Here is a 20,758-nt window from a genome sequence, read left to right as displayed (position 1 = left end):
AGAGGGTCTGTGCCCGGCCAGTGACAATTTCCTTGGCATTGTCCCCATCAGGGAGCCTGGACACGGGAGCAGGATGGAGCCGGGGGTCGTTGGTTTTGGGGTGAAAAGCGAAGGATGCGGGGCGAGCAGCCGGGATTCCGCATCCAGCGCGGCGGAGCGCTGACACCTGCCGGCAGCAGCGACCTGGGGCAGTGCCACCTCCTGTCCCCGGGACTGTCCCTGCATTGTCCAGGGACCCAGGACTGTCCCTGCATTGTCCAGGGACCCAGCACAGCCCCTGGGACTGTCCCTGCATTGTCCAGGGACCCAGCACAGCCCCAGGACTGTCCCTGCATTGTCCAGGGACCCAGCACAGCCCCTGGGACTGTCCCTGCATTGTCCAGGGACCCAGGACTGTCCCTGCCACTGTCCAGGGAGCCAGCACAGCCTCGGGACTGTCCCTGCATTGTCCAGGGACCCAGCACAGCCCCAGGACTGTCCCTGTCATTGTCCAGGGACCCAGGATTGTCCCTGCATTGTCCAGGGACCCAGCACAGCCCCAGGACTGTCCCTGCATTGTCCAAGGACCCAGCACAGCCCCCAGGACTGTCCCTGTCATTGTCCAGGGACCCAGGATTGTCCCTGCATTGTCCAGGGAGCCAGCACAGCCCTGGGACTGTCCCTGCATTGTCCAGGGACCCAGCACAGCCCCAGGATTGTCCCACCAGTGCTGAGCTGGCTCCTGCCCCGGGATTCACTCTGGGATCAGCCCCGAGACCGTCCTGTCCCCAGGACTGACCCAAGGACTGGCCCTGAGCCACCTCCTGTCCCCAAGATTGTCCCTGCATTGTCCAGGGACCCAGCACATCCCTCAAGACTGTCCCTGTCATTGTCCAGGGACCCAGCACAGCCCCCCGGGGCTGTCCCACTGGTGCCGAGCTGGCTCCTGCCCCGGGATTCACTCTGGGGTCAGCCCCAGGACCCTCCTGTCCCCAGGATTGACTCAGGGACCATCCCTGAGCCGTCTCCTGTCCCCAGGACTGACCCATGGACCAGCCCTGAGCCACCTCCTGTCCCTGGGACTGACCCATCTGAGCCACCTCTTGTCCCTGAGATTGACCCATAGCCTGGAGACACCTCCTGTCCCCAGGGTCCACCCTGGGACTGTCCATGGAGCCACCTCCTCCTCTGGACTGGACCCAGGAATGACCCCAGAGCTGCCACCTGCCCCTGGGATCCACCCTGGAATTGTCCATGGAGCCACCTCCTGTCCCCAGGGTGACCTTTGAGGTCCATTCCAGCTCAAACCACGCTGTGATTCCCTGATCCAGGCCCCCAGAGGGCTGTCACAGCTGCTGGTGCCACCCCAAGTCTCCCTGTGGGTGTCACTGAGCCCCGCTCTCACAGCCCCTTTGGGTGTCCCAGTGTCCCCTGCACCCCCCGGGTGGGCCAGGGAAACCCAGAACCCATCACCCCCATTCCTTAGGGGATCATGGAATAATCTGGGTGAGAAGAGACCCAAAAAAAAGCTCGTTTAATCCAACCCCCTGCATTAAAAACGTTCATTCCTCCATTGCAGCCCTGCTCCCTGCTCAGGCCAGGAGCTCCATCCTCATTCCCAGGAGCTCAGGGGGTGCTGGAAATTCCCCCTTCTCCTGCTCCAGTGGTGGAACTGAGGCGTTGTGCAGCAGTTCCAGGACAGGCAGAAGATTTCTCTTTGATTGCTTTTTAATCACAGTAATAACAGTAACGGAGGCAATGAGTGGAATTGATGGCAAGGAGCTGAGCTCTCTCCTCTGCTGGCTCCCTTGTGGGGTAAACAAAAAGGATTTGCCAGCTCCTCCAGTGGATTGGTGGGATCCTGGCTCTTCAGGATGAGTGGTGCTGATGGCTGGGGAAAAATAGCTGGTATTTAATGTTTGGAGTAGAAATATGCCAGGAATCCTCTGGAAATCTGTGAAAAACTCTTGTCCACGCAGAGGGATGTACAATTGCTCCTTTAAGCAGCTATCAGGGCTACACCTCCTTGGTTTTGGCCTTGAATCTGCATTTTCAGCACCCCACGGGGGTTTTATCTCTCCCTCGGGGGAAGGAGAAGCTGGGATGGACTCAAGAGCTTTGAGCTGAGCACAACCAGAGGTCCCCAGAAGGGCTCAAGAGGGTGGAGGGTCCCAGAACCAACCTCCTGGGGAGATCCAGGCCCAGGCTGGGCCAAAATAATCAAATTTTGGCCAATAAGTAGAGGAACAAGCATTTACCTCCAGAGGGACCTGGGGAGGTTCAAGTCTGGCACAGGCTGAGGGGTTTTTCAGAAATGCCCTTGTAGGGAAGGACTTTTGTGGCACCAGTGCTTGGGAACTGATCTAAGGGGTATTTTTGGGGTGTGGTACTGGAAATGTATATCAGTGTTTGGCCCTCAAGGATGTGGGAATTTCCTCTGACCTTAAATACCCAAAAAGCAGCAAAACTGGAAATGTTCACCCCTTTTGACTCTCAAGGAGAGTCTCAAGGATGTGGGAATTTCCTCTGACCAAAGGAAATTCCAATATTCAAAAAAAACGAAATTCCAAAGGAATTTCCAAAGGAAATTCCAATATTCAAATTCCAATATTCAAATAATTCAATTATCCAAAAAAAACCCCAGCGAAACAGCCTCAGAGAGCTGTGAAAATGTCTTCTCCAAGCCTGCTGCCCAAGGATAATTTGGATATTCAAGGATCTCAAGGATAATCGAGGATAATTTGGGAGAGGCTCAGCCTCAGTGAGAGCACAGAAACACCAAAGACAGAGCAGAGCCCGTTGGGTTTGGTCAGACATGGAGCTTTCTCCTTTATTTCTGCATTTACATCACCAGCAGAGCCCTGTCCTGTCTGAGTAGGAATCACCATCATCACCATCATCATCACCATCATCATCATCATCATCATCATCATCATCATCATCACCACCATCATCATTCCTGGGGCTTTGCTGACCAAGACTGGATCCAAACAGTTCCTGCACACCCCAAGGCCTGGCTGGAACCCCCAGGGAAGCACAGGGTGAGGGTTCCAGAAGCCCCTGAGCTCCATCCTGGGGGAAAATGGGGGTCCCAGGGGGGTCCTGGTGTCTCCAGGGCTGGGGCAGGCAGGGAGCAGCTCCATTCCTGTGGGAATTTGGGCTGGGAGGCCCCTGGGGAGGGCAAGGAGGCACAGGGGGGACAGAGGTGGCCTCAGGAGGGTCCAGCTGGCACCACACAGCCTGGCTCAGGGCCGGGGGGATTCAACATCCAAGCTGAGGAGGAGGAGGAGGAGGAGGAGGAGAATATTTTCATGTTTTGGAGCATAAAAAGGAGGTGGTGCAAGGTTTTGCTGGACCTGCTCAAGGGCAAAACAGTGAGACCTGGAGGGGGCTGATTTTATCTCCTCACACACATCCTCAAAGCCCTCAGTGCTTTTCCCAGCAATTCCATCCCTTTTGTCACATCCTTTTTGCCACATCCTGCCTTACCACGCCAGCCCCTTCCCCCTCTGGTCCTTATAGGGGGGAAAAAAAAATTAAAAATCATCATAAAGTGACACTTCAAGTGCTCTGGAGTGACCAACATTCAGCCCCAGGAGCTTTGGGTGAGGTGTTGGGTTAAAAAGCCAGGGGTCTCTGCAAAGGGATGAGCCAGGAAGGAGTTTTGAGGTGGGACCTCCCTCAGCAAGGTGCTGCAAGCAGGAAAAAGTGGGGGGAAGCCATTCCAAAGCTGCTTGGATAGAGCAAACCATGAAAAGGAGCTGCTGGGTCTTGGTTTTCAGCATTTGAGGGCTCTCATTCCCATTTCTCCCCCTGCACTGCATGGACTGAACCCCTCAGCTTGTCCATGGAGAGGGAAAATCACCTCAGGGAGATCATGGAATGCTTCTCCAGCCCTGGATGTGATTCATCTGTCCAGGGGGCAAATACAAAAATATTATCCTGAGCAAAAAAAGCTGTGGCAGTAATTCTCACTGCAGGGGAAAAAAAAAATATAAAATACATGAACTACAGCATATAAATCAATTTTGGTTTAAGGGAATTAAGAAAAACCACCACAAACTAGAAAAGCACCCAGCACCTATGGCATCTAATCAATCTTCTATTACTAGGATGGATTTGCTTTTTATTTCTTAATTCCAAAAGGTGGCTGGAGGGGCACTTGAACGGGCTGGAAAACCTCCCTGTGCTCCTCCAGCAGCTCTGGGGAAATCCTGCTGGGGCTTTTGGGCAGGTGAGGAGCAGGGCTGAGCTTGGAGGACCCTGGGGACATGAGGTGCCACCAGGGGATGTGACTCAAGCAGGAGCTGGGTGTCCCCAGGGTGGAGAGGGAAGAGCTTTGGGGCATCCAGAAGGGTTTGAGAGCTCTGGGGACAAGGGGACAGCTGCCTAGCACGGGGTGGTGACACAATTCCAGCTCTGGGAAAATTCTGCTGGGCTTTTTTGGGAGGTGAGGAGCAGGGCTGAGCTGATGGAGGAGCCTGGGGACATGGGGTGCCACAATTCCCAGCTCTGGGAAAATCCTGATGGGGTTTTTGGGCAGTGAGGAGCAGAACTGAGCTGATGGAGGAGCCTGGGGACATGGGGTGCCACAATTCCAGCTCTGGGGAAATCCTGATGGGGTTTTTGGGCAGGTGAGGAGCAGGGCTGAGCTGATGGAGGTCCCATCTCACCAGGGATGTGACCCCAGGGTGGAAAGGAAATCTGGAGCTTGGGATGAGCTTTGGGTTATCCAAAAAGGTTTGAGAGCTCTGGGGACAAGGGGACAGCTGCCCAGCCAGGGGTGGTGACACATTCCCAGCTCTGGGAAAATCCTGATGGGGTTTTTTGGGCAGGTGAGGAGCAGAGCTGAGCTTGGAGGACCTTGGGGACATGAGAGGCCACCAGGGGATGAGACACAAGCAGGAGCTGGGTGTCCCCAGGGTGAAGAGGAAATCTGGAGCCTGGGAAGAGTTTTGGGGTGTCCATCTTTGGGGCAGGACAGCTCTGGGGACAAGGGGACAGCTGCCTAGCAGGGGTGGTGACACAATTCCCAGCTCTGGGGACAAGGGGACAGCTGCCTAGCCCGGGGTGACACAATTCCCAGCTCTGGGAAAATCCTGATGGGGATTTTGTCAGATGAGGAGCAGGGCTGAGCTTGGAGGACCTTGGGGACATGAGATGCCACCAAGGGCTGTGTCCCCAGGGTGGAGAGGAAATCTGGAGGCTGGGAAGAATTTTGGGTAATCCAGAAGGGTTTGAGAGCTCTGGGGACAAGGGCACAGCTGCCTAGCAGGGGTGACACATTCCCAGCTCTGGGAAAATCCTGATGGGGTTTTGTTGGGAAGGTGAGGAGCAGAACTGAGCTGATGGAGGTCCCATCTCACCAGGGATGTGACCCCAGGGTGGAGAGGAAAATCTGGAGTCTGGGAAGAGTTTTGGGTTATCCAGCAGGGCCTGAGAGCTCTGGGGACAAGGGCACAGCTGCCTAGCAGGGGGTGGTGACACATTCCCAGCTCTGGGGACAAGGGCACAGCTGCCTAGCAGGGGGTGCCACCCAAGCATCCACAATTCCCAGAGGGGCAGAGCAGCCGGGGGGACGGGCAGGGCACAAGGAGGGAGAAGTCCCGGTGTGCTGAGGGCAGGGCCATGGCTGCCCTGCCCTGGGGGAGCAGGCGGGTGGGCAGAGCGGGGACATCGGTGACAATCTCAGCGGAGCTCTCCTCTCACCGCAGCGGCTCAGGGCGCCTCGTTGGAGGTGGCTCCGTTGCCTTTGTTGACGTAGAAGGGGCGATAATGGGACTGCAAGGGAGAGAATTTGGGGCACGTCAGTCCGAGCCCTCCTTTTCCCTTCCCATCCACCCTCATCTCACTAATTCCTGCCTCGGTGCTGCAAGGAATTGGATTTTTGAATTGTTTTTCATGATGCGGCTTATTTATTTTATTTTTATGTAGTTCAATCTATAAAGTTTGTATTTTTATAATTTAAAGTTTGTATTTTTTTTTTAATTTAAAGTTGGTATTTTTATAATTTAATTTTAAAGATTTTAAATCATTTAAATTTTAAATTAATTTAAATTAATTTAAATCAATTCAAATTAAATTTAATTAATTAAATTCTACTAATTTAACTCTACACTTTTAACTATAAGACTTTAAAAATATTTATTAATAAAATACTATATAACAAAATGTTTCTATTTTAACTTAATTTTAAAGTATTTTATTTTATTTTTATATCGTTTAATCTGTTTTTATAATTTAATTTTAAAAGTTTAAAATGAATTAAAATTAATTTAAATTAAATATAATTAATTAATTAAATTCTACTAATTTAACTCGACACTTTTAACCATAAGACTTTAAAAATATTTATTAATAAAATACTCTATAATAAAATGTTTCTATTTTAACTTAATTTTAAAATATTTTATTTTACATATTTATATAATACTATAATTTTAATTTGTTATGTTATACTATAGAAATAGTATATTTATATATTTATATTATACTATAATTTTTAATTAGTTATGTTATAATATATAAATAGTACATATATTTTATATAAATATTATCCCTGACTGCACAATCTCCAGCCTGGCTGGGAATATCCCCCCATCATTGAAGGAATAACCATGGAATTCAGGGAGAAAAATGGGGGGTTTAATATCCCCCCATCATCAAAGGGGAATTCAGGAAAAAATGGGGGTTTTAATGTCCAGTAGGGAATATCCTCCCAGAGCTGAAGGAATAACCATGGAATCCAGGGGAAAAAAATGGGGGTTTTAATATCCCCTCATTACTGAAGGAATAACCACAGAATTCAGGAAAAAATGGGGGTTTTTAATATCCCCCCCACCACTGAAGGAATAACCATGGGATTCAGGAAAAAATTGATGTTTTAAAGCCCAGTCTGCCTTGGGTTTGTTCTCAGGTGCAGAAGGTGGGAGAAACCCCCCAGGCCCCTTTTGGTGCAGCCCTATTGAACAGCAGGAAACACCAGAGCAAGCCCAGCCCATCTCCCTGCTCAATGTTCCCTTTTATCAACATTCTCTTCATCTTCTGGCTCTAATTTCCAACAGAATTAAGAGATGAAAGAGGGGGGCTTCATTTAAAACAGCTCCCTGGGTGTGAAAAAGACCTTCCTCCTTAAACAGCCCAGTCCTTAGTGAAAATTCATATTTACAGACCTTTTAGAATGCATATTACTTAAATGCACATTTAAAGGCTGGTTTAAAAGCCAGATTATTGGCCCAACAGACCATAAAAGCTCCTGCAGAGATACTGCAGTATGTATTTCTATTTTGGTGCTTTGAAATGCTTATATTTATCAGCTCAGTTGTTGGGTTCAGGGCTGTGTGGTGAATATTGGCTATAAAAAGGAAATGGTCATTATAAATGTGTAAAAAGGAGAGGAAGGGACACAGGAAAGGGATGGTGGGAGAAGTCACCCAGATTTTCTCTGTGGGGATTAAAGAAAAATCCCTGGGAGCACAAAGGATGTGGGGGATGATGTTTTAGAGGTCAAACCCGAGGCAGAAGGGGTGGCAGAGTTTTGCTGGTTTGCTGCAGCACCTTCAAAGGCTCCAGGCTGGATTTCCTGGGAGAATCTCCCAAGGAACATCCCTTCCATGGGAATTCTCCTCCTGGGGAGCCTTGAAAATGGGGCAGATCTGGCTGCAGCCCTCAATTTCTACCTGGTGTGGTTTCCCTCAGTGTGGGAATGCTCTCTGCTCCTTACACCAAACAATAAATCATCTCTCAAAAATGTGCAACCAGAAATTAAAAAAAAAAAAAAAATAAATGAACAAAATGTTTCGTTTGTGGTGGCGAAAGCTCGACAAACTTAATCCAGATCATGCAAGGCCTCAATGCAGCACAGTGTGAATAAAGCCAGATTAGCTGGGTGCTCCTGGGGCAGTGTATTTGAGACTACAGGCCCTAAAAGGTCACTGGATCACTGCCCTGTGCCTCTTGTCACGGTCAGTGTGAAGCCAGGGGCTCAGAGGTGCTGTGGGGATTCCTGATCCCTCACCTGGGATGCTGCATTGGCCACTGCAGGACAGGATCACTTTGCTGTGGCTGTGTCTGGTGTCACTGACACTCTGTGGATGTCACAGAGTGACACAGAGTGGGTGACAGGGAAAAGCGCTATCAGCGCCATTTTACAGCATTTGCACTGCCCCTAGCTCTGCATCATATTTTAGACCAAAACCTTTTCAAAAAATCATTTTTGCAGCACTGATTAGAGCTGTAAAATCTGGGGGGTGTTAACCTGCATCCTGAGCAGGAGCAGTGGGGCTGAAACTTTTATTTCCACATTCCCAAAGGACAGGGCGGGTGACAGAGTGGGTGACAGGGAAAAGTGCTATCAGTACCATTGTACAGCATTTGCACTGTCCCTATTTCTGCATCACATTTTAGACCAAAACCTTTTCAAAACATCATTTTTGCAGCGTTGATCAGTGCTGGGGGGGTTAATCTGCATCCTGAACAGGAGCAGTGGGGCTGAAACTTTTATTTCCACATTCCCAAAGGACAGGGTGGATGACAGGGAAAAGTGCTATCATTAGCACTTACATGTACCATTGTACAGCATTTGCACTGTCCCTATTTCTGCATCACATTTTAGACCAAAACCTTTTCAAAACATCATTTTTGCAGTGTTGATCAGTGCTGGGGGGGTTAATCTGCATCCTGAACAGGAGCAGTAGGGCTGAAACTTTCATTTCCACGCTCCCAAATGACCCATCCTTATTCCTGAAGCTCCCCAGAGAAACAAAAGTTATTCTTTTCCTTACCAATACAGACTGCTTGGAGGAGGATTTCCACGTCTGTGGCGTCACCTTTGCAGACTGGTGCCTCACTATGGAAGGGTAGGCTGTGACAACACAAAACACAGTCACACACACAGCCCCTGCCACTGCCACCCCCGCGCTGTCCCCAGGAGCAGCAGCAGGACTGGAAGTGCCACCTCATTAGCGTTGCATTGCTCAACGAGGAAATGCAGCCGTGCCCGGGGTGGGACACACAGACAGCCCGACAGACTGATGCCTCTGCCACCACCCAATCAGGCAGGGAAAGGCAGCAGAGAAGGGCCGGCTAATTAAAATGTCTGAGGAATGCAGAGCGGTGGAATGCAATCAGACCAATTAAATTCAGGCCGAGTCCCAAAGTCAGCGTTGTGGCTCTTGCAGAGAGCGCTGCAGGCTGTTTAATTAGTGCAGAGAGCTGAGCCTGGCCTTCCTGCAGCTCCTCCGGCAGCTTGAGGAGCCCTGACCCCCTTCCAGCCCCCCAGCAGTGTCACAGCCAATGCCACCATGGCCCAGCATCCCAAATTAATCACGCCTGACTCTGCTTGGCAGGTCCTGGAGCACCTGGATCCCACCCCTGGTGGGAAATGACAGCAGGGTGATGAGGTGGTGAATGAGGGTTTGGTTTTGGTGAGCTCCTGAATTCTTTTTTTTTAAGGTTATGCTGTTTGTGTTATTTTACAGTGATTAAACTAGAGGGGCAAATGGTGTCTTCCTCAAGAATCATCTAAAATTTATCCCTGCCCATTACAAACAAAATTTAAAATCCTGGCTCCCACCCCTGGTGGGAAGTGACAGCAGGGTGATGAGGTGGTGAATGAGGGTTTGGTTTTGGTGAGCTCCTGAATTCTTTTTTTTTAAGGTTATGCTGTTTGTGTTATTTTACAGTGATTAAACTAGAGGGGCAAATGGTGTCTTCCTCAAGAATCATCTAAAATTTATCCCTGCCCATTACAAACAAAATTTAAAATCCCTCCACCTGTTCCCTAAATAAAACTTGAATGGTTTTTAACAATCCTTGCTGCCCTGCTTCAGCAGAGTCACTCTGGGCAGGTGCCTCAGAGATTGGCAGGGAGGCCAAGGTGCTGCTCCAGGAAGGCAGAGCAGGATGAGGGGTTTGGGACCTCAAAGGTGCCAAAAGGCATCCAGTTGGGAATATCACTGAAGGAATAACCAGGGAATTCAGGGGAAAAAAAAATGGGGGTTTTAATGTCCACTTGGGAATATCCTCCTCAGAGGATAAGGATACCTAAGAGGTATTAACACCTCTTATTACCAGGAAGGCAGATTAGGGGGGTTTGGCACCTCAAAGGAGTGGGAGGAAGGCACAGCAGGATGAGGGAGTTTGGGACCTCAAAGGTGCCAAAAGGCGTCCAGTTGGGAATATCCCCCCACCACTGAAGGAATAACCACGGAATTCAGGGAAAAAAAAAATGGGGCTTTTAATGTCCACTTGGGAATATCCTCCTCAGAGGATAAGGTACTAATTCCTCTTATTACCAGGAAGGAAGATTAGGGAGTTTGGCACCTGAAATGGGGCAAGAAGGCAAATTAGGGGGGTTTGGCACCTCAGATGGAACAGAAAGGCAAATTAGGGAATTTGGCACCTCAAATGGGACTGAAAGCCAGATTAGGGGGGTTTGGCACCCCAAAGGGGGCAGGAAGGCAGATTAGGGAGTTTGGCACCTCAAACGGGGCAGGAGGGCATTTGAGGGGGGTTTGGCACCTCAAAGGGCGGGAGGAAGGGGAACAGTCAGTTCCTAGTACCGGTCTTAGTGAAGAGGCTCCCATCAGACTGTTTGCTGAAGTCACCGGGCGGATTCTGTCCCACCGAGGAGAACTGAAAAGGCAGCTTAGTGCCATTGCCTACTGGAAGATAAAGAGGTTTTTGTTATTCCACAGGGCTGCAGGGGGGCAGTTCCAAACAGCCCCGTGGCACTGCCTCCACCTGGCTCAGGGGGACACCAGCCCCTTGTGCCTCTGGTCCCTTTTTTCTCTCAGGGACCCGAGGCAGGTGAGGGCAGGCAGCTCTGTGTAGCCATGGTATTTTCTGAAAAATCCCTTTCCTTAGGATTGTTCCTCCTGAGAAGCTGAGAGGCCTCAGGAACAAAATGCAACCAATGGTTATCTGCTGCTGTGGAATGCAACAGGTGCATCTGGGATTGGGCTCATGTGGTTGTTTCTGATTAATGGCCAATCACAGCCCAGCTGGCTCGGACTCTGTCCGAGAGCCATTTCATTCCTTTTCTATTCTTAGCTGGCCTTCTGATGAAAACGTTTCTTCTATTCTTTTAGTATAGTTTGAATATAATATAATTAATAAATATATAAAAATATATATAAATATATAAAAATTCATAAATATATAAAATATATATAATATATAAATAAATATATAATATATAAATATATATAAAATATATAAAAATATATAAAAATATATAAAAATATATATAAATATATAAATATATTTTATATTAAAATATATAAAATATATAAAAATATAATATAATATAATAATAAATCAAGCCTTCTGAAACACAGAGTCAGCTCCTTGTCTCTCCCCTCATGCCGGGACCCCTGTGAGCACTGTCAGAGCTGTGTGTGGGTGTGAGGTGATGCCAGCCTCCAGGCAGGGCCCAGCCTTTCTCCTGAGAGCCCCAGAGTGCAGGTGTGGCTGGAGAGCAGCAGCTCCCCGGGGCAGGAGGGATGACTCCAGCACTGCCCTTCCTCCCAGCACTGCAGGCTTCCTCCAAACCATCAAAGCTTCCCCTCCTGGCCTCCTCGGGGTCAGGACGGAATCCGAGAGCAGGGAGATGAGAGGGACCCAGCCCTGGCTGAGGTGTGGCCCTGAGTCACCAGAGCTCCCCAGGCAGGGTGGCCCTGGCTGCTTCCAGGGAGCAGGAAAGGATGGACCTTGGAGGACCTTGGAGGAAGGAAGCAAAGGAGGAAAATGGGAAGGGAAAGGAAGATGGGGATCTGGGAAGAAAAGGCGTGAACGTGGGCCAGGCTGTGTCCTTGAGGACACAGGATATTCCAGCTGGGAATATCCCCCCATCATTGAAGGAATAACCAAGGAATTCAGGAAAAAAAATGGGGGGTTTTAATGTCTCCCCATCATTAAAGGAATAACCAAGGAATTCAGGGAAAAAATGGGGGGTTTAATGTACCCCCATCATTAAAGAAATAACCAAGGAATTCAGGGAAAAAATGGGGGGTTTAATGTCTCCCCATCACTAAAGGAATAACCACGGAATTCAGGGAAAAAATGGGGGTTTTAATCTCCAGCCTGGCTGGGAATGTCCCCCCATCACTGAAGGAATAACCACAGAATTCAGGGAAAAAAAGGGGGTTTTAATGTCCAGTTGGGAATATCCCCCCATCATTAAAGGAATAACTAAGGAATTCAAGAAAAAAATGAGGGGGTTTTAATATCCCCCCATCACTGAAGGAATACCCACAGAATTCAGGGAAAAAAAGGGGGTTTTAATGTCCTGTTGGGAATATCCCCCCATCACTAAAGGAATAACCACAGAATTCAGGAAAAAAAGGGGGGTTTTAATATCCAGGTGGGAATATCCCCCCATCACTAAAGGAATAACCACAGAATTCAGGAAAAAAGGGGGGTTTTAATATCCCCCCTTCACTGAGGGAATGACCATGGGATTCAGGGGGAAAAAATGGGGGTTTTAATGTCCAGTTGGGAATATCCTCCTTAGAGAACAAGGACACCTAAGAGGTAGGAATACCTCTCATTAATAAAAGGTGTGATAGAACGAAGCACCTCGTGCTTCTGAGACTGGCTGGGAGTACTTGGAATCTGCTCCTGCTTCTGCCACAACCTCCCCAGGGTGCTCTGAGTGTTCTGGGCATCTTTGCCAACCTCCTCCTGTGTTTCTGCACCTCCTTTCTCTGCGGCCAAGCAGAACCAGGGGTGCCTTTCCCTGGCTGGGCTGTGTGTGATAACCCAGCAGGGGCTGGCTCTGGGGTTTTTTAGGTGCCAGGGCAGCTGAGAGGGGCAGCAGGAGAGGTGGGTTAGTGAGGCAGAAAGCTGTGGCACGGGGGGTTAGATCCTCTCAGGCTGCAGGCAGAATTACCCGTACCAAGTGTTTCCTCGGTCGCTTGGAAGGAGGAAAATTCCCATGACCGTGGGTTGAAATTGGCTGTAAAACAAGAGCATCCAGTTCAGCAGTGGGCTCCTGACGAGGCTGTGCCTGGCACTGCTCTAGGAAAGGTCCCCACCGAGCTGGGAGCAGCCCCAGAGCAGAAATCAGGGCCCAGGCAGCAGAGGAGAGCCTGGGTTTTACCCCTGGGCGATGGGGAATGGGGAACAGAGAGAGAAGAACTCTTCTCCTGCAGTGAGCAGAGCTCCCAGTGCCACAGAGCTGCAGGTTTGGGTTTGGGTACTCCATGTGAGAGCTCTGCAGGCAGAGCTGGGGGTTCAGTGCTCCAGAGATACCAGGACAGGAACATTTCCCTGCCCTGTGTGTGCACCAGGACAGGAACATTTCCCTGCCCTGTGTGTGCACCAGGACAGGAACATTTCCCTGCCCTGTGTGTGCACCAGAACAGGAACATTTCCCTGCCCTGTGTGTCCCAGGACAGGAACATTTCCCAGCCCTGTGTGTCCCAGAACAGGAACATTTCCCTGCCCTGTGTGTGCACCAGAACAGGAACATTTCCCTGCCCTGTGTGTGCACCAGAACAGGAACATTTCCCTGCCCTGTGTGTCCCAGGACAGGAACATTTCCCAGCCCTGTGTGTGCACCAGGACAGGAACATTTCCCTGCCCTGTGTGTCCCAGGACAGGAACATTTCCCTGCCCTGTGCCAGGTGAGTGCCCTAGGCTCCCACCAGGACACACACTGTTGTGTAGGGGAGGCAATAAAGCCCTTTGAGCACCTAGTAAAGCAAAAAGAAGGATCCTTGGAGCTGCTCTGCTGCCATCCTGTGGACTGCTTCTCTGTCTGAGATGTGTTTCTGTGCACACAATTCTGTCTGAGATGTGTTTCTGTGGACACAATTCTGTCTGAGATGTGTTTCTGTGCACACAATTCTGTTTGAGATGTGTTTCTGTGCACACAATTCTGTCTGAGATGTGTTTCTGTGCGCACAATTCTCTCTCTGTGTGCCTGAGTCCCTTCTACTCTTCATCCCAGGGTGATTTTTCCAGCCTCCTCCTGGCTTTGGCCAAACTGTTTGACACACCAGGAGAAGAAAGCTCAGTGGAGAGGTCAGAAAGGAGCTGGAGCAGCTGGACAGATTGCTCCTCTGTCTTTGGGGCAGTGTTTGAAGTGTTTTATGCCCCTCTGCCTCATCCTGTCATCCCTGCAAGGAAATATTGGAGCATAGAATGGTTTGGGTTGGAAAGGACCTTAAAAATAATCTCATTCCAGCTCCTGCCATGGGCAGGGACACCTGGTTACTCCAAGCCCTGTCCAGCCTGGCCTTGGGCACTTCCAGGGCTCCAGGGGCAGCCAGAGCTGCTCTATGCCAGGGCCTCACCACTCTTGCAGGAAGAATTTCTTCCTAATATCCCATCTAAACCTCCTATCTTTCAGCTTGAAGCCATTTATTATGAAATTCAGGAGCAGTGGAAGCCTTGAATTTAAGCAGGGTTCAAACCCAATGGGTTCAGCTGGAATCCAAGCAGTTCCCCAGTCTGGGCTGCTGCCATCAGCACAGAGCATTCCTCAATTCAGCAAACAGAATTTCCACCGTGGCCTGGGGCAGAATCTGCAGTGACCCAGCCTGCAAACAGGGCGTGCAGCAAAGCTGCCATGAGATACTGAAGGATTCCAAGGCTGTGACACAATGCAGAGGGTGGTCCTCGGCTTTTTTCCCCCTCCTGTTTTTTGGGATTCTTGAACAGAGATGCAATCGGCTGCACTGCTGGACTTGGCTGCCACAGGGACAGGGCACAGGGAGCTCAGGAGAGCTCAGTGATGATGATGATGATGGGGATGGTGCATTATTCATGGGCTGATCCTTGGCCAGCCAGCCTGCGAGCCAAGTGGGTCACATCTCCTGCTTTGCCTACTGATTCATGCTGCTCCCAGAGTCCCCCCTGGAATGGTTCCAGCAGCTGGATCCTCCCTGAGCCCTTTCTCTGCTCCTTCCCCATCCAGCACAGGCAATCCTGGATCACCTGGACCCTCCCTGAGCCCTGGCCCTGCTCCTTCCCCATCCAGCACAGGCTCTGGGTGCAATCCTGGATCACCTGGACCCTCCCTGAGCCCTGGCCCTGCTCCTTCCCCATCCAGCACAGGCTCTGGGTGCAATCCTGGATCATCTGGATCCTCCCTGAGCCCTTTCTCTGCTCCTTCCCCATCCAGCACAGGCTCTGGGTGCAATCCTGGATCACCTGGACCCTCCCTGAGCCCTGGCCCTGCTCCTTCCCCATCCAGCACAGGCTCTGGGTGCAATCCTGGATCACCTGGACCCTCCCTGAGCCCTGGCCCTGCTCCTTCCCCATCCAGCACAGGCTCTGGGTGCAATCCTGGATTATCTGGATCCTCCCTGAGCCCTTTCTCTGCTCATTCCCCATCCAGCACAGGCATTGGGTGCAATCCTGGATCACCTGGACCCTCCCTGAGCCCTGGCCCTGCTCAATCCCCATCCAGCACAGGCTTTGTGTCCAACCATGGATCATCTGGATCCTCCCTGAGCCCTTTCTCTGCTCATTCCCCATCCAGCACAGGCTCTGTGTCCAACCATGGATCATCTGGATCCTTGCCCTTTCTCTGCTCCATCCCCATCCAGCACAGGCTCTGTGAGCAATCATGGCCTGCCTTGTTTTTGGCCAGAGTCACTTTGTTGATAGCAAACACAGAGTGAGTAATTGGGAAGGCAGCACTGTGTGTGTTTCCAGGAAAACAGGGATGTGGAGCTGGGATAAAGCATCCCCCAGCTCTGGACAGCCAGCAGGAGGAGGGGAATGGCTGTGCAGCCTCACTCTGCTCTGGACACAAACCACATGGACCTGGCAGGGCCTGGGGGTCCCTCCTGAAATGCTGGATCCCAGATCAGCACTCACTGACCATGCTGTGCCACTGCCAAAATGGCTTTTCCCTTCTTTTCCCCCTTCCTTTTTGCCAGGCTGGGCACTGTCCCCATCCCAGGGGATGGCACTGCCTGCTGCTCCTCCCTGCCACACCCCTTTAATGCCTTCGGGGCTGTTTCCACCTGAAAGCTCCAGATTTTGGGTAGAGATAAGCTCAGCTTGTGCTATGTTTAAAATTGATTTTCAGATTTCCCTCAGGGTTGGAAAGTTTTGGGTGCAGGGCTGAGTCTGGTCTCAGCAGAACTTCCCTGACAGCACAGGGCCTGCAAACCTTGAGGAAAGAGAGCAGAAAAACAAACTCAGGTCTAAAAAACCACCCCTCTGCCCCTGAACTCGGGAAGAGCCCTGCTGGCACAGAAACAGGAATGCCAGCCCCGCTCCAAACATCCTCAGGGAGCTGCCAGGCGTGGGCTGAGGGCAGAAAAGGGCAGAAAAGGGCAAAGTGGCAACCCAGACAAAGGGCTCAGTGTTGGGGTCTGGGTTATCCTCAGGAAACACCAGCACAGGGCAGGAATGTGCCCTCAGGGAGGGTCCCTGTCCCTGCCCACAGCAGCAGCTGGGAACACCTGGCAAACCCAGGCAGGGCTGAAATTCGGTCCCTTGCTTTGTGCCACCCTTCCTGTTCTTTTGTTTCTCGCCTTCCCCGGGCTTTCAGCACTCTCAGCTCCCTGCTCTTGATGCCACTTTAGGAATTCCAACTGGGATTTTGGAGCTGGATGTGTTGGAAGCGTTGGTTCACTCCAAAAATTCACCCTGCAGTGGCCACACTACAAATGGGACAAGCAAATCCCCAGGGCTCTTGCCAGAGCTCACAGAGGAGCTACAGACTCCTGATTTTTATTTTTTTTTTGGACATATTCCTCACTTCTTCTGTCCTTTCCCTGTAAGGAAAAATTATGTTTGGTGGTGAAAGTAAAATCTTAATGCAGCATTCACTTGATAGCACAGAGAGATAAGCTTTGGGTGGAGAAAAACTCTGATTTTATCCTGGAAATTCATGTAAAAACTCCCCTATATTCACTCTTGGGTAGAGTTCAGCCACTCCAGCTCTTACCCATAAAACTGATCACCTTTTCTGCCTGCTTTGAGGCAAAAGCTCTGTAACTGGAGAGAAAACGTGCAGAGGGATGGATCTGAGATGTGGAAAAGAGCAAATTTTGGGCTGGATCGTGTGAAGTTCCTTTCGTGAGGTGGAAGGGAGCCTGCCCAGCTGTGGGATGCCATCCTTACCTTTGGGAGACAGGAACATGGAGAATCTCTTCAGGTTGTCAGGCTGGTTCCACTCGTAGTTGTTCATCATGAACCGGTGATCCCCTGGGGACGGAGAGCAGGGCATGAATCACTGAATCACAGAGTTTATCACAGAATTAATCACAGAATCACAGTCACAGAGCCACAGAGTCACTGAATCACTGAATTTATCACAGAATTAATCACAGAATCACAGTCACAGAGCCACAGAATCACAGTCATTGAATCACTAAATCACAGAATTGCAGAATCACAGAGTCACAGAATTGCAGAATTGCAGAATCACAGAGTCACAGAATCACAGAGTCACAGAATTGCAGCATCACAGAGTCACAGAGTCACAGAATTGCAGAATTGCAGAATCACAGAATCACAGCATCACAGAGTCACAGAATTGCAGAATCACAGAGTCACAGAATTGCAGAATCACTGAATCACAGAATCACAGAGTCACAGAGTCACAGAACTGCAGAATTGCAGAATCACAGAGTCACAGCATCACAGAGTCACAGAATTGCAGAATCACAGAGTCACAGAATTGCAGAATCACAGAATCACAGAATCACAGAATTAATCACAGAATCCCAGAATGATGGGGTTGGAAGAGACCTCCAAGATCATGGAGCCCAACCTATGCCCTCACACCTCACCCAGACCATAGCACCCAGTGCCATGCTCAGTCTGTTTTTAAACACATCCAGAGATGGTGATTCCACCACCTCCCTGGGAAGAGCATTCCAGTGCTTCATTATTCTTTTGGTGAAAAATTTTTCCCCAATATCCAACCTATCCCTTCCCTGCCATAGCTGGAGCCTGTGTGCTCTGGTTCTGTCAGAGACCAACCCCACCTGTCTGCACCTCCCTTCAGGAAGGTGCAGAGAGCAATAAGGGCACCCCTGAGCCTCCTCTCCTCCAGGCTGAACAGCCCCAGTTCCTCACAGGGTTTGTGTTCCCAGCCCCTCACCATCCCTGTGTTTGAGCATCTCCACGTCCTTCCCAAACTGAGGGCCCAGAACTGGACACAGCACTCCAGGTGTGGCCTCACCAGCTCCAAGCACAGGGGCAGAGTGACCTCCCTGCTCCTGCTGGCCACACCACTCCTGACCCAGGCCAGGGGCACAGTGACCTCCCTGCTCCTGATGGCCACACCACTCCTGACCCAGGCCAGGGGCAGAGTGACCTCCCTGCTCCTGCTGGCCACGCCATTCCTGACCCAGGCCAGGAGCCTTTGGCCACTCTGCTGGCTCATGCCCAGCTGTTGATCACCAGCACCCCCAGGTCCAGGGAGCACAGGGATGCACTTTGGGGCTCTTTAATCCCCCTGGGGCATCTTTGCCTGGCAGCTAAAGCAGTTCTGGAGCTGGCCAAGGTCTAAAATAAAAGGTTTCTTCAGAGGCAGAGCCCAGGTGAAGCATTTGACCTCACAGCAAACACAGAAACTTCTAAAATCCATAGGGAGATCTGAGGGTTGAGGCATTTTCCTACCAAAATGCTGTTGTGTGGCATTTTAAAAATTACTCCCAAAGTTTGAGTTTGGCTCCTGTTGTGTGTTCAGCCTAGCACAGCCTGGCTGATGGAGAACTGCCACTCTTTAGAGCTCCAGAAATCACTTCTGGGAGGGTTCCACGGGTTGGCCTCTCCAGTTCTTATAGAGAGATGCTAAAGCTGAGCTTCAAACAGCTCTAAACTCATGGGCAAGGGGGGCTGGTTCAGGTTTCATGGATCAGACTTACACCTACACAGCCCGGGTTTGGGTTTCTGGCACTGACTCACAGGAAATGAGGCTTTATCACCACACTTGCTGATAAAAACATTCTTTGGAGGCCTCTGCAAACCCATTGTTCTCTGCAAGGAAGTAAATTCAGTTTTCATGTTTAAATAGCTCCATTCTTTGATTCTCAAGTCACTGAACAAACTTTTATTTCTCCCATTCCTTTCAGTGCTATTTAAGCTCCCTGGTTATTTGTCTCCTCACCACACAGGTACCTGTTATGACAACTAAAAGGACATGGATTCCCTTTGGAGTCTGCTATTAAGCAGCTTTCATTCCATTAATATAATATTTCTTCCTGGGAAGTTTTTTTTTTTTTTTACAGTGGAAGATCAAGCCAGCTGCAAATGAACCTGTTGCAGTGACTCAGGGGGAGTCTGAGTTAATAACTCCACAGTTCCTTAATGGATTTAATTCCCTGGCAGCCACTGGATGCAGAGTGCTGCCCTCTTTCATCTGTAACCGTGGCTTGGAGAAGGGAGAGCTCTGAAGCTCCTGGGACTCACCATAAATAACATTTCCCAGCTTTTCATTAGGGCAGAATCCAAGCTGAGTTCCTGGTAAAGCTCCTGGAAGCACCCAGGTTTCTGGCAGGAGTTTAAAAACTATTTTGGCACTTGGATTCCATGGATTTCACATAAAAACAAGGGCTTCTGGCATCTATAACATGGAGGGGACCCCAATTAAAATAATCAAGAAGTAATCAGGCTTTATCCTGAGCTACCCCAACTGAGGGGCTGCAGAACCTTGTTGGGTTTTAAAAATGCTCAAGGAAAATGCTCCAGGACCAGCAAAACCCAGCAGATGGAAATTCTGCACAGCTTCAGGTGAACAAAGAAAGAAAAATGCACAGAAGTGATTTTTGCATCTGTTTGTCATCTATTGATATTGAGGTCTTGTCAAATTTCTCAGTAATTCTGGAGCATGTGGAGTGTTGGGAATTCTAATAGGAATGTTGCAGTGATGGAAAATGAGAAATGTTCAATTTCTGGTGCTACTTTAAAGACAGGGAGAGCTTTAAAACCTGCATCTGGCTGTGCATCCTGAGCACTCTCGGATCCCTGACCTCCCTGAAAGGTTTGTCCAGAAGGATCTGGTCCATTCAATTCATGTCTGATGGAGAATGATGGCTCTGGGCAGTGTAATTATTAATACAGGAGGGGTCTCCAGTAAATACTGTGAATTTGAGAGAATTATCAGAGATCTTGCAGATCTGCAGCAGAGCTCCTCAGCTCCTGTGTTGCATGAGCTGTCCTTGAGGTTATTCCTGCACCTTTTGGCCTCCCACATCCTCCTGGAAGAGCAGGGTGCCACTTATCCTGAGCTCACCCACTGCTGCCCTGGTATTGGGCTTCCTCAGTGGCTGGGAGATTACATCCAGGTGAGATAAGCAGGTGAGGTAACCACTCATTGGCATCCCTGCTGTCCCTGGACAACCATCCAGGTGAGATAAGCAGGTGAGATCACCACTCATTGGCATCCCTGCTGTCCCTGGACAACCATCCAGGTGAGATAACCAGTGATTTCCATCCCTGCTATCCCAGGATAACCATCCAGGTGAGATAACCACTCATCCCTGTTCTCCTGGACAACCATCCAGGTGTGATAACCAGGTGAGATCACCACTCATCCCAGTTCTGGACAACCATCCAGGTGAGATCATCACTCATCCCTGCTCTCCCTAGAGAACCATCCAGGTGAGATCACCACCCATCCCTGCTCTCCCAGGATAACCATCCAGGTGAGATAACCACTCATCCCTGTTTTGCACAACCATCCAGGTGAAATAACCAGTGATTTCCATCCCTGCTCTCCTGGACAACCATCCAGGTGAGATAACCACTAATCCCTGCTCTCCTGGAGAACCATCCAGGTGTGATAACCACTCATCCCTGCTCT

General features: G+C 50.0%; 1 protein-coding gene across 1 annotated transcript in view; it reads right to left on the bottom strand.

Moving 5' to 3' along the window:
* Positions 1-5,642: 5,642 nt before the first annotated feature.
* TRIM29 (tripartite motif containing 29) overlaps positions 5,643-20,758 on the bottom strand; it is a 28,258-nt gene continuing 13,142 nt past the window's right edge. The window contains exons 5-9 of the mRNA XM_071449535.1: positions 17,068-17,151; positions 12,872-12,937; positions 10,542-10,643; positions 8,763-8,842; positions 5,643-5,760 (exon numbers count right to left, since the gene is read on the bottom strand). Coding sequence (XP_071305636.1) covers positions 5,698-5,760; positions 8,763-8,842; positions 10,542-10,643; positions 12,872-12,937; positions 17,068-17,151 — 395 coding nt within the window. The 3' untranslated portion in view covers positions 5,643-5,697. The remainder of the gene's footprint in view (positions 5,761-8,762; positions 8,843-10,541; positions 10,644-12,871; positions 12,938-17,067; positions 17,152-20,758) is intronic.

The sequence above is a fragment of the Agelaius tricolor genome, unplaced genomic scaffold, assembly GCF_023055355.1.
Source record: "Agelaius tricolor isolate 1412-34295 unplaced genomic scaffold, bAgeTri1.0.p SCAF_29, whole genome shotgun sequence".
Lineage (NCBI taxonomy): Eukaryota > Metazoa > Chordata > Aves > Passeriformes > Icteridae > Agelaius > Agelaius tricolor.
The sequence above is the reverse complement of the archived record's forward strand: the minus strand, read 5'-3'. Positions and strand labels throughout refer to the sequence as shown.